Below are 14,409 nucleotides of genomic sequence, written 5' to 3' on the forward strand. Positions count from 1 at the left end.
AATCACATTTAGCTGTTCAGAACACTAATCTTCATGTTGCTCCTTCACCAGCAATCCTTATGGCAGACAGAGTTTCATATGAGGAGGTCATCCACTTTGCATCAGTGAAAGATAGATCAGCATATTTTCTTAATGGTGAGACTAGAAGCTGTGGAAGAGCAACAGGTCTTAGGTGTCCATGTGCATAAATCATTAAAAGCTAGTGTATAGGTACAAAACATCATCAAAAAGATGAATCGAATACTGGCCTTTATCAACAAAGGGTTTGGGGAATGAAGGAAGTGAAGTCAGATCCTATCTGGAGAACTGCATTAGTATTGGATGCTGAACCTCAGCAAAGATTTATTGGCCTCAGAAGGGATGCAATGCCAAGTCACCAGAATTAGACCAGGAATTAAAGGGCTAAATTATGATGACAAATTATATAAACTTGGTTTGTATTCCCTTAAGTTTAGGAGGTTGAGAGGTGATCCACTCCAGGCATTCAAAATGATAAAAGGATCTGATACAGTTGCTATGAGGAAACTATTTTGTCCGATGGGAGATACCCAAAACACAAGAGTGGAATCTTAAAAATAGAGCCCTTTCATACAAAGAAGTGTAAATCTGGAATTCTCTTTCCCAAAAAGCTATGAGTGCTGAGTCTATTGAAATCTTCAACAGTGAGATGGGCAGGTTTTTGTTAGATAAAGATATTAAGGGATATTGAGAGAAAGCAAACGTTGAGGTGCAGATCAGTCATGATTTAATTTAATGTATTGGCAGAGCAAGGCAGAGGGGCTGAATGGCCTAATCATGTTCCTATGTTCCCTTATAGATTTAGTGCAATTCTGAATCATACTGATTTCATGTGTCAGATATAATTTGCTTCTGTTGAACTCACAACTGAAATTTATCTCACCCACTGAGAATCACAAAGAAGTTAATAATAACTTAAAACTTTGGAAGACAGTAATCTAATCCAAAATGCAGAGCCAAGAGGGTCCAAGAAGCTGCAGGGATGGCTCCTCGGGGACAATGGCTACCCACAGAGGACGTGGCTGATGACACCCGTGAGGCGGCCTCAGACTGCAGCAGAGCGACGGTATAATAAGGCTCATGCTGCAACTTGGTGGAGCAAACCATCAGGATGCTGAAAATGAGGTTCTAGTGCCTGGACTGGTCTGATGGAGCCCTGCAATATAGTCCACAGAGGGTGTCACGCATCGTCATCATCTGCTGCACCCTTTACAACCTGGCGCTGCCAAGCGGAGTGGAGCTGGCTGAGGAGGAGATGGAGGAGCTGGAGGTCTCCTCTAATGAGGAGGACACTGACTGGGATGAGGGTAAGGAGGTCCTCGAAGGTGAAGATGACAGGGATGAGGCTCTCCCACTGGCCAGATGAGGCAGGCACACTCGGGAGGCCCTCATAGCTGCTGGATTTGTGGAGGATGATGACGACATGCAGTGGGGAGACCCCATAGATCCTCCCATTGCATCTATGAATGTTTGGCTCCAGTCTGGCTTATGGCAATGCCCATTCCCTCTGTGATTATGCTCCTGTCATGGAGACTTAGTGGAGGCCCTAAGAATTGCTCAATTGCTGGAGGACGATGATGACATGCAGTGAGGACACTCCATAGATCTTCACATAGCCTCTGAGAATGTCTGACTCCTGTCTGGCTGAGGGCAGCTCACCTGCGCTCTGTGATCAGGTCATGTGGAGTTGCAGCCATGAAGCTTTAAAAGCACCCGATCCTTTGTTTGCCTTCAACACCTGACCCCTTCAGGAGCACAGCATCACTGGTCACAGATGCTGAAGAGATGGGGGCCAGTCCCACCTTAAAGGTGCTGAGAGCACACAGAGAGAATGATGGAACTCTGTGACACCTGCCCACGACATTCTGGCAGCAATGACCAGCGCCATTAAGGTACAGGCATCACTAATGTGTCCAGTGAGTGTGAGACCGGATCATCACTTTGGTCTGAAGGCTGCACAAAGCACAAGGAAAGAGGCCCTGGACTGAGACACCTGCCTTTATCTTGTGCAGAAAGGTTTTACGTCTGAGTGACAAGAACACTGCTCATCAGAACAAGGAGCTATAGGCAGGGAGACATTCTTGGGAGTTTATTGACAATAGTGAATAGTATGCCCAAGTGATTAACATCCATGCCCAGGCTGTGCAAGTACATCTTCTTAACCTTCCTAACCCTGCCGCTATGTCTTGGTGCTCCCCAGGCATCCACAGTGGAGGTTGACTGTTGCGCCCAGTCTGTGATGATCTTGGCAGGTGTCATCCAGTTGACTGAGACCTGCAGGGCCCCGACCTGCTTTCGGGGTCCTGTGGTGTGGCAGTGGCACTCTCCTCGGCCTGTGGAGCTGGAACTGCTGAGGTCACAGGAGAGGGGATTCGGATAGGCCGGACACTCCCGGAGTCACCTGGGTGGATGGCCTCCGGGGCGTACATCTGCTGACCCTGCTCCCTATAGGTGCCCAAGAGCCCCTGCTGACTCCTTGAGGAGCAGGGGTAGCTGGAGGGAGATCGAGCTGCCCGGCACCCCTCTTGCATAATCATTCTCGGAGGCAAACTATGGCATCAACAATGGAGTTGAGCCCGTGCAGCAGTGCAGGAGCGAAGTCCTGGACCAAGGTCTCCATGGCGGCCGCATTCCTGCCTCAGTGCGTTGGCATGCCGGCGCTGTCACCTCAGCCTGAAGGCAGACAGACTCCTCCATTGTGCCTTGCAATCTGAGGGGTGCAGCGGACATCTCTTCCTGATGTTCCCGAGCTTGCCTTTGCAGCTGCAGCAACTGTGACATGACCGAGTCCAGAGGCTCATCATCTGACTGGGACTCAGCAGACTTCTGGCCTCCAGCAGCCCTCTGAGTGCCGGAGACCAGGGAAACCCCTGCCTCCTCCTGCTGTGGATCAGACAGTGTGATGTGCTCACCAGATTGCAATCCCGAGGCTGCTCTAAAGCTAGATCCCACTGAAGTGTGTGTCTCTGTTTTGGTGGAGGGTGTGGGTGAGTGCTGTGATGAGACATCAAGGAGGGTGCCTCCAGATTCCTCTTCAGAGGTTTCTTTGGGGCTTGATTGGAGGGCCTGGGACTCCATCGGCTGTTTCTCAGACGTGCCTGTGAAAGCAAGGGGAGATAATTAATGCATGGCAGTGGCTTGTGAAACAGGACACATCTGTCACAGCATGGTTGTCTGATGGATGTTGCACTGCTGGATCCTCACGTGGTAGAGCAGCGCAAACTGCACCGTCAGCACAGGAACTGTCCAGATCATCACTGGCCAGCTGGATGGCTCTATTTTCAAAGTCCGTGAGGACCTTGATTTCAGGCATTCCTCCACCGGTCTGTGACCTCTCCCTCTTGTGTGTCAGCTTGCTGCTCTGTTAATCCCCCATGTGCTTGTTATCCTTGCAGCCCCCCACCCCCGGTTGAAATGCTGGTCTCTGAATGTTCAGTCTTGTCTGAGTTCCGCTGCACAGTTATGTCCTTTAGGACAATGGTGGCAGCTGCCTGGCGCAGATCAACCCTACACTGCCTTCCTCCCGGTGGCAGTACTGGTCTCGCTCTCAATGTTGATCTGAATGTTGAGCCCTACCTGAGCACCACTGCACAGTGTCCTTGTGACTATGGAGGCAGCCACTGGGAGCAGACCAACCCTACACCCCCAGCAGTGTGGCATTCCACTGGCATTGCAACGAGATTGGCACAGCGCTGTGGCAAGTAGGCTATGGATGTTGCACTCGCCTTGAATTCGCAAGCGAAGTGAGGTGCAACCGGTGCACGCCACTCTCTTTCAAATGAGATTCAGACCAACGTCATTTCCCGCTGGCGTGATGCAAAATTGGAAGGTGGCACCTGATTCTGGTGAGAAGTTAATTTAATGAGCATTCATGAGATGACGATGAATGCAAATTGCGTTCACGCCATTACTCAGCGGGATACCCAACCTGCCATTGACCCGTCATCGGGAGAATAGCAAACTACTTTTACGTCAGCGGCTTTATGATTTTTTGGATGCCGCTAGATTCTCCGCTTCTGCCCGCCACAAAATCTGTTGGGGCAGGACAAGAAAATTCCATTCGTAGAGTAGATATGCGCTATTAATGCAAGTTAAACTGAATTCACACTGCTTTTAGAAACAGCTACTCTGCATTTTCCATTTATATTACATTCTAGTTGTATAACTACTACCTTGAATACTAAAATGCACCATCTAGGATAACATGATTGGAGCTCTGAGGAGGTTCCATTTTAGCACTAACCACTTGGAAGGGGGATATTCTTGTTCAGAGAGACTGAAGAGAGTTGCTGGTACTAATGCAAAACCTGTGAATTATGTTTTACTTTTACCAAGGTTTCTTTGTCCTATAAATCCAAAGTTTTAAGTGATCTATTATTTGGAAGTGCATTGTCGACTGTTATAAATGCTATGGCCTGATTTATCCATGAATGTTATTGTTTTTAAAGGTATGTTAATGTCTGGCATCAAATCTGGTATTGGACTGACAGTTGTTCTTAACTGTTACATATCTTTCAGGTTGATGTTTTTTCCTTTGGTATAGTATTGTGTGAAATCCTTGGCAGAGTCACCGCTGATCCTGAATTTCTACCCAGAACGCAGGTACCTATAACTGACTGGTGAGCAGTCTGCACTTGACCCTTAGAATAGCGGGACAATAGTAATTTTAAGCGCAAGGTGAAGCCATTTTCAGTGGGATGGGACCAACTCCAAAAACGTGATCGTAAATTTGAGTTTTGCATCATTGAAACTGTAGAATGGTTGAACTTTATTGCTTAACACAATGAAAACCTGATACGATCATCTCATTGAGGTGGGTGAGTTGTGGAGGTCAGCAGCAAGATATTTAATTTTGTTTAATTTCCATATTGAACTAACTAGATGGGAATGAAATTAGATGCTTATATATCAATGAAAACCAGTATATGGTTCACCAATATCCTTCCTGGCTCACGGTCACAGAACAACAATTACACAACTACCAGCAGGCAGGATTAATTAAACAATAAGAGAGAAAAGATAAATGGTAATTCTAAACATAAAACTGAATATTTTGCACTTGATGTGAAACTATGATTTGACAGCAAAGTTCATGATAAGATAATATCTGACATGGATGTGGAAGAATGAACAATCATACATTTGTAATAACTTCGAAAACAAATCAGTATCAATCAAGCAACATCCTCTGTAGTGAACATTTAGGAGAAAATTTACCAGTGTTCTTCTGTTTGGCTATGCATGTATCAACAAGCTTAACAAACAGTAATATGGTACCTTTTCATTACTGCAGGCCCATCAATATACAAAAACAAGTGTTCATTTTCTGCTGGTCTCATGTAAAAGCCTACGACAGGTGCTCACAAAGGCTGAACCTAACCTGCAGTAACCCTGTGTTACCAGAATAAATTGTGACATGATGAATGTGGATGCTCACATAGATGGCAAGAAACAGTTTTTGTGAACTGGTTAAAGGGGGGTTGAAGAATCTTTTGTTGGGAATGTCCAGATTTTTACTGTTGTGAATGTAAAGAAAGAAGGAAAAAAGAAATGAAAGAAAGACAGACTTGCATTTATATAGCATCTTTTAGGGCTTCAGGACTTCCCAAAGTGCTTTACGGTGGTTAAAGTACTTTTGAGTTGTAGTCACTTTTGTAATGTGAAGAAACTATCAGCATTCACTGTCATTACTTTGTGAAACTGTCAGAAACTTTTCGCACCTGCATATGCACAATTGGGCAAGGAAATCCAGAAGCTGCTCTCATTGATTCACAACTCCTCTTTAGGGTGCACTGTTGAAGTCTTTACAGATGGTAATGTTAGAAATAATTTGATTTGACAGGAACTTCCACTTTTTATGCTGTTGGTCTCAGAACAAAAACCCTTAGAAAGCTTGCACTTTGTTGAAATAGGTGTAACTGGGGCGGTAATTTTCTGTGCCCGGTGGCGTCGGGCGTGTTCGGTGGCGTGAGTGGACAGTATGGCGAGAAGACCAAAAATCGGTTTCACTACATTGTGAAACCAGTTTGCGACCGTCTGCTCAGCTGGGTCGCGTTTCCCGCCTTTGGACATCAGGAACCCCATTGTAATACATCAGCACGTCATTATAAGGCCAGCCCGCCAGACTCAACATCCCCCACCCCCCCCACCCACCTGCTGGATCGTTCACCCATGTCAGCGGGAAAACATGCCAGTGCAGAACACCTCTTGACAATGTGTGCGTGCAGAAATGTTGGGTCTTACCGCCAGGGCCTTGCTCACATCGCGGACACCCGAGGAGCAGAAGATACTGGAGCCCGACAACAACAGGATCCTGGAGGAACGTCCATGACATGCTGGGAAGATTCTCATGGACATGGTTCTGCTATGAAGCAGCTCACGCAAGTTTGAAAGTCACCATTAATACTCACAATGGACGATGGTCGAGGGGATGAGAGAGGAAGGTCTAGGATCAACTGGGGGAAGAAGTGTCCAGGGGTGGTCAGGGTGGGGTGAGGGGGGAATGAAGGTGTCGGGGGGGATGGGGACGGGGTGAGATGGGAGGAGTGGAATGAAGGTGTCGGGGTGGGTGGTGAGGTTAGGAGGGGGTGATTCAAGGTGTCGGGGGGGTGAGGTTGGGAGGGATGGAATGATGGTGTCGGGAGGGTGAGGGGAGGAAGGTGTGTCGAGAGGGGAGAGAGTAAGGACGGAGGAAGAAGTAAGGGTGTCTGAGGGAGTCAGGATGGGGGAAGGAGTAAAACTGGAGGAAGAAGTGAGGGTGTCTGAGGGAGTTAGGAAGGGGGAGGGGGTTGCCTGGGGGGTGCGGGATAGCGGGGGGAGGATGGGAGGACTAAGGGGGGGTAGCAGTTCCGGAGTGGGGGGGGGGAAAGGGGTTCCAGGGAGAAGGGGTCCAAAGAGGGGAAGGGGTCCAGATGGGGGGAGGGGTCAAGAGGGGGGTAATCTCCAGGTGAATGTGCAAGTCTGATGGGTCTATGACTGCCTGCTGGGGAGCGAACTGAGGGTGGCCGTGATATGAGGGAATGGTGAGAATGACCGAGGGCACAGTGCATTAGTAGGGTGGGTGGGTGAGGGTTCGACGGTAGCAGTAGAAGGGACGGTGAGGGTGGTTGGTGGGGACCCGGAGGAAGCCACAGTCCCTGGGGGTGGGAAGGAGGAGGTCAAGGAGGTGAATGTGGATGGGGGTGGGATTTACAGGAAGGAAGGGAATGTGCACGTTCACCTGGACATCCTCAAAGGAAAAGGGTTGTGGCTGGTAGGTCATGGAGGTGGATGGTGATGCCTGGAAATGGGAATGGGTGACTGGGGGAGGAGAAAAGCCGGGGGCAGCACACAAAAAACTGAATCCAGACTATGCTGTCCAAATTGAAAGTGAAACGAGAGTCGTGGTGGGCGAGATCAGAGAGCAGGTGGATGCACACCTCCGACTCACATGCCACTCTGCTGAGGGCTTTCAACAGCTCCGCGTAATGTTCCCTTGCCTTCTGCTGACTCTCCAGGATGAGTCGGAAGGCCAAGTCCAGAGGCTCATCATCTGACTCTGACTTCACAGATGCCTCTTCCCCAGCAGCCCTCTGAGTGCCAGGGAGCTCACACAAACCTGCTTCTTCCTGCTGCGGACATGTGTCTGTGCGGTCACCACCAGATTGTGAACCCGAGCCTGATCTAGGTCCCACTGAGGTGTGTGTCTCTGCGCTGGTGGAGGGTGTAGGTAAGCGCTGTGATGGGTCTTCCAGGCTGCTTATTTCCAGCTCTTCAATGGCAGAGGTGTCGTCTTGGCTGGAGGTGAGGGTGTCAATGGAGCTGAGGGACTGGCTGGCTGAGGGTGTCGGTCGCTTGGCAGAGCTCCCTGTGAACCAAAGTTAGACATAAGTAGTACATGGCAGCAGAGTCAAAAACAGGAGAGAGAGCGCTCAGAATTGCGTTGAGGGATGATGTGGTGCAGGATCCTCATGAGGGTGTATCCCGCTGACCTCAACCTCGCCATAGGCACGGTCCATGTCCTCACCAATCAGTGCGATGGCACACTCCCCAGAGTGAGTGAGGGGCCTAATGTGGGCCACTCCAAACCCTGTCTGGACCTCTCCCTGCTGCTGTGAGCCAACTTCTCCTGCATGGAAACAGATGGAGAGAGTGTGAGCAAGATGCATGGCACTGCATGGAATGTTTGTGTGGTGAGCGGAGCCATGGACAGGGTGAGGATACGAGGGTATGAGCCTGATGGAGATGTGAGGGTGTGTGTGAGAGTTAGTGGTGTTGTCCCTTGCGGTGTGAGATTGCTCTGGATGTGTGATGGGTTTGTAAGTGTGAGAGTTGAGAGCGATGAGAAGAGTGAATTACCTCTGCGGAAAGGATGAGACCATTCATCCTGTAGTGGCACCGGGTGGCTGTCCTCTTTTGCAGGGCATTGGCGCTGACTACCGCTGCCACCACCCCCCAAGCCAGATTAGTGAGGCTGCTGTCCGTTATGCTACCAGAGTCGGGGTGGAGGATGTCACAGTGAACCTTGACTGCATCCCAAAGGCGCTTGAGGGCCCTGGGGGCTGCAGTCTTTTTGCCTTTCAGGGCAATGACATCTTTGCAGCCGTCGTGGGCTGGAAGCACTGAGGTGTTTGCATGCGGCTGGACTTTAAATATGATGCCCGGCGTGATGAAGCGGCGAGGTGATGGCGTGGCGGGCGAATGAGAGCCCGCCCACCATGGAAACGGCATATTTCCCGGGAATGCATAATTAATGTGGCAGGTTTGGATGATAGGGTGTGAAAAACCGCCATTGTGGCCGGCGGGTAAAACATCGTTTTACCCACCCGCTACCGCACTTGGCGCAAATCTGGGACAATTCCACCCTGGGTTCTAAATGTCCTATTAAGTCATGATTGCTGCTGAACAATGTCTCTGCCCCTGACAAACTAATTTTATATTCATGGAATATCAAATGTCTCCATTATGATAACAAAAAAGTACATTTTAAAAACATTTTTTACGTTTGTCATGATATTTTGGCTTCTACCTTAGGTGTCTGCCCGATCTTTATTTCACTCCCGGTAAAATGATTAAAAGTGAAGAATAATCAAGTGCATTTTCTTTCCTAGTTTGCTGCCTGAAAATTCTTCCATGTTTCAGTGGTTGCTTGGCTTACATGATGCCATCATTGTTGTTGGCCATCAGAGACCCCTATGATTGATACTGGAATGAAATTAACATCAGGAAAAGCAAAATCCACGCCCCAGCGATCACTGGATCTTTGTGAGCAGCTTTTTGGTGGTCAGTGCCGAGTGCTATCATTTCGCCACTGACCACAAAATCCAGCCCATAGTATATATATTAGAGAAAGTTTACTGAAATTAATTTTTATAAAAACTGATGAACCTATATAATTACCAACTTAGCATCTACTTGTCAAAATGTTGGCTAATACCAATGATGCAATTTAAAGCTATTGCCTAGGAAAATAAAATACTAATACCATGTGTTTATAAGTGGTTTAACTTAGCAGGTAGCAAAGCTGTACATAATTCTTAAATAGTTTTTCTTCAAACATTTTCTAGGATTATGGACTCAATGCTGAAGCGTTCAAGGAAATGGTGAATGGCTGCCCAAAACAAGTCTTGGAATTAACTGTTAATTGCTGTAAGGTATGGAGTATTTATGACTTGCCACCATTCTTTCGACAGGATTAACTAACTGCCCCGGTGTTAGTTGTATTATACAGACCATGACCATGGTAGGAACCATATCTGGGCAAAGTTAGTAAGCTGTTTGTTGATGTAATGAAGGGATTAATGATGTAATAGTGACATCAAAGGTCAGATGACCAGGGGGCACCAAGAGAGCTAAGCACAGAATAGCCTGTGCCCTGAATACCAGTGCTTACCCTGAGGTCTTTATAAATAGTTCTTAATAAATTATTTGAAGTTAAACTATACCAACTATCTCAAGTCTGTCATAGTAGAAGCAAAGCCTCATCAAGGTATGGTAAGACAAGAAGATGTGGGGGAGAATTTTCTCCCTGTTGGGTGGGCGGGTCGGGTGCGGGCAGGCTCGGAGCTGATTGCCGCCCGCGATTGGCTGTGCGATGCCATTTAAGGCCCGCCCAGCGTGACGTGTGCCCAGTAGCGCTCAGCGCTACCTGTGCGGGCGGGGGAGAGGAGGTAGAGTTGGGGCCTGCGCTCTTTGGCGCAAAATCTCCCTGAGGCACGGAGCTGCCTCAGGGAGATTAATTTCATAATGAAACATTGAAATAAAGAAAAAATAAAATTATCCAGACATGCCCCCTCATGTGACAGTGATTTTTGATAATTATTAATTTGATTGTGAATTTTGATAATTTTTATTTCATTAATAAATCCTTCATGAAACCCTCTTTGCCTGCCCGCCAACCTTAAAGTTGGACAGGCAGCCCTGACAATTACTTTAATTAATTTGTTAATGGCCTTAACAGGCCTTTGGCAGTTCGGCGGGCGTGCAGCCGACTCTGGTGCGCGCCCACCGAACTAAAGATCAAGAAGACGCGCAGTGACGTCGGGATGCACGCCCGACATCACCGCGTGTCATTTTACGCGTCGGCATGCGGGGCCCACCCCCACACGCCAAACAAAAGATTCTGCCCATTGTAACAGTAAAACCTTACTAAAGGCCAGCAACAACATGAAACACTGTTCTTTCTCAATTAAATGTGCTTCCAAGGAAGAAAAGGTTTTGGTGCACAAAATAATATTCTTGGTAGGTTAGCTAATATTGGCGAGAGAAAGGTAGATGAATGTTACAGGTGAGACATTCTGGCAGAACTGGTACAATAAGTGGGGCAGGCCCTTTAAAGTTTTCTTCCTTTACTACAGCAGTTCATGGGTCACAAAGGCAAAAGTGTTAATGTTTTTGTCGAAACATCAGGCAAAGGAGACTCTCAATATTGACTCCTAACCTTTTAATGAAACTCTCACTGTCCTGGCCGTTCTAACATGGCAGCAAATGACAGAATGTAGTGGTGGTCTGCCAAGCGCAGTTCCTTTGCTTATTTCCTCATACCTCGCGGCCTTGTGCTTTCCTCTTCAGTTGCTTGTAGGAGCCTCGCATTTTCAATTTCAAGTTGTCTAACATCATCATTCTCTTTCTCCCTCTTGGTCTAATCCAATCCCTCTAATCTTCCTTCACTCACCTCTTTTTAGCAAGTTCTTAGAATGTGGCCAATCCAACTTTATTACCTTTTCTTGAGGATATTCACGAACAATCATTCCTTCTTCACCCATCCTGAGAACTTCCTCATTGCTTTTGTTGTTGAACTGACCTGCTCCATCCTTTTTCACAACTTTCTAATCTTTAGGTGTCCGCTTTACTCAGCCTCCATGCTTCAGCCCCATAAAAGACATTCCAAATCACAGTCTTGATAATTCTTTTCTTAAGCTTGCTACTCAGTCATATGCTAAGCAATTCTATAGGCAGAATTTTACGCGTGTGCCCGACCCGATCAGACGTGAAATTGCACAAGATGATGTCAGGCAAGAGTCCCGTCGTCATCCCACGCTCACTTTTGCGCACGCTGAAAATTAAGAGGGCAATTAAGCCTATTAGTGGAACAGTTGACTCCGATTTTTCATGGTCTGTCCAACCTTAAGGTTGCCGTCGGGCTACCCGGGCAGTCGGCCTTTACATTTTTCATGAAACCTCATCCAAGGGCGGGATGAGGCTTCCGTTATGAAATAAAATAAAAATAAAAATCTGTGGGCAGCATTTTTATCATCTATATATTTCCAGGTGCCTGATTCTGATGCTTGGGTATTTTTTTCCCAGCTTTTTGAAACTTTATTTGATGGTTTTCGGGCCTGCAGCTCCCTGAGGCAGCTCTCTGCCTTCAGGGAGCTTTCTCTCAGCGCTTGCCCTTGCCCGCATTGATGTCATCGCCCGCCCTCTTCCCACTCCTACTCCAGCAGCGCTGAGCTTTTCAGTGCGCGTTTCACGCTGGCTGGCCGTTAACTGGCCAGCCGGCGTGAAATCGCAGTCGGGGGCCGATCGCGGTCTGCGGTCCATTTCCCGACCAATTGCGCCTGGCCGCTGAGCTAAAAATTCAGGCCTGGAGAATGCATTGTTTGCCATTGCTATTCCAACTGTAATTTCTTTGTGGCAGCAACCATTGTCTGACAACATGTTTCCTAGGTACTTAATTGGAAGCCAAAGCAAGTTATTACATTGGCTATGATCAGTTTGGTTTTAGGAAATGTTGTGAACTAGAAAGGCTAAAGAAGTGATGAGTGTGAAAGAAACATAGAATACCAGTTTACAGCTCCTTAGTGGATTATGAAAAAAAAAATTTTTGACTGGGTGAAGTGGCAAAAGCTGTTGAAAGTCCTGGAGCTGAGCATAGATGTTTCTAACTTAGCAACATCTATGCTATGTTGACTGAAGAGATAAAAGAACAATTGTAGTTCTACACATGGGACTGACTGCTACAATCAGGACAGTATTTAGTGAAACTGTACCAGGGGTAATTGGGTGCAGGGTGAGAAAACGTTGTCCGCTATCACCATTGCTGTTCAACATTTATTCGGAAGCCATGGTAAGGAAAGCACTAGGTGAATTCCAGTAAGGTGTCAAAGTAGGCCGTCTGTTGGTGAAGGCAGTGAGATTTGCAGATGACCAGGCCCTCATGGCTAGCACAGCAGAAGATCGACAGATACTAATGGATAGAATGAACTAAGTAGCGAAAGCTTATGGCATGAAAATTAATGTATTAAAGACAAGTTATGAAGATTGGAAGTATTGCTAGTGGAAAAGCAGAGGTCAATATAAATGGTTGACAGCTGGAACAGGTATCACAAATGACATAATGGCTGGTTAACAAATGGAACAAGACCACACAGCATGTTTTTGATAAATGAAATATTATTTAATGCCTTAGAACTGGGTGTCCCTTCGATATTCCCAATTGTACAATTTTTATTTATCCATGATATGTGGAGTCTAGACTTCACTAACAACACCCCAGAGTAAGATATCTTATGTTTGATACATTAAAGCCTCACTACTGTGGGGAAAAAAGTAATTCAAAATTATAGGAATTTTTTTTTAAAATGCAAAATTTTTATGCAAGGCAGCCATAATTTGATATTTTTTATTCCTGTCTGTACAGTCTCTTTTTAGCTGTACACCATGTTCATACTTTTTCTTTAAAATAATAAATCATTTCAGATGTCCCTAAACAGGAACCAGAACTCAAACATGCCCTTTGCTTTTCCCTCCACAGATCGATGCCTTTAAGAGGCCATCCTTCTCTGAATTACTGGACCAACTTGAGGAGGTAGCTGAAAGCTTGGAACCAAATAAGGACAATCAGATCGCGTGTGAATCTGTCAGTGTTTGACTCTGCCACAAGGCCTTACGTGGGTGACAGCCTTTACTGTTATCATCATATAGTGTATTGGAAAAAAAAAAGAGGAAAAATGGATCTCTGACCCGTGGGAATTGAGTGTGCGTTGGAAAAAGCTGATTCACTCAAGATAGTGAAAAGACACACAATCGCCTAACTACATCAATTTGTTCATGGGGAGTGGTGCAATCTGGACTTTGAATTTAAAGTTAAATGGGCAGTATTGATTTAACCACCAGTTATACATCTCTCTTGACCTTTTTTTCCATTAATGGAAATTAAATTTGGGAACAATGGATAATGGGCAGCTGATTTGATATCACCTTGTTTCTCACCATTACTCAAAGTCCAAATTATCCCACCTTCACTAAACAGAATTCAAGGTATTAATATGTGGCATTTTATGGAAAACTGCCATTACAAATCTGTGTCCTGGGTCACCAGGCAGATAAGTGTTTTCATTTAATCCATTATACTTGATGGACTGTAATGTACATACTGAAAACTACACTCATAGGAGATGCAACTTCTGTGAAGCTAAAGCTATCGATACAACAAGGGCAGAATTTTCTGCTCATCGGGCGGGCGTGCACCCGACCCAAACAAGCGTAAAATGATGCGCAATGACTTCGGGCAAGCGTTCCGACATCGTCGCGCACTCACGCCATATTCCGGTCGGCAGGCGCGTCTGGGAGTCGGCAGCACACCCACTGACAATTAACCGGCCTATTAAGGCCATTGAAAAGCAAATTGAATTAAATTTTTCGCTGCCCATCCAGCCATCCATGGATGGGATGAGGTTTCAATCCGTCATTTAAAAAAAAGCAAAAAATTTTCAAACTAATTTCTAACATGTCCCTGCTCATGTGATAGAGTCACATGAGGGGACATGTTGTTAACATTTTTAAATTCCTTTTTTTATTCTTCAAAATCTTCATCTCCCTGAGGCAGCTCTGTGCCCGCCAGCGTGAAATCACGGTTGCGGCCCGTTCGCGGGCAGCGGTCGGCCTCCAGACCCCTCCCACTCGCCCCTG

The 14,409-nt window shown here is 46.6% G+C and overlaps 1 protein-coding gene across 2 annotated transcripts in view; it reads left to right on the forward strand.

The window, feature by feature from the left end:
* The window catches only part of LOC144685219 (dual specificity testis-specific protein kinase 2), a 106,036-nt gene extending 91,845 nt beyond the window's left edge, over positions 1-14,191 (forward strand). For both annotated transcript variants that reach the window (XM_078549651.1, XM_078549652.1), the window contains exons 7-9: positions 4,537-4,620; positions 9,564-9,650; positions 13,253-14,191. In XM_078549651.1, the coding sequence (XP_078405777.1) occupies positions 4,537-4,620; positions 9,564-9,650; positions 13,253-13,369 (288 nt within the window). In that variant the 3' untranslated portion in view covers positions 13,370-14,191. The remainder of the gene's footprint in view (positions 1-4,536; positions 4,621-9,563; positions 9,651-13,252) is intronic.
* Positions 14,192-14,409: the final 218 nt, after the last annotated feature.

Source organism: Cetorhinus maximus, chromosome 10 (genome assembly GCF_964194155.1).
Source record: "Cetorhinus maximus chromosome 10, sCetMax3.hap1.1, whole genome shotgun sequence".
Classification (NCBI taxonomy): Eukaryota; Metazoa; Chordata; class Chondrichthyes; order Lamniformes; family Cetorhinidae; genus Cetorhinus; species Cetorhinus maximus.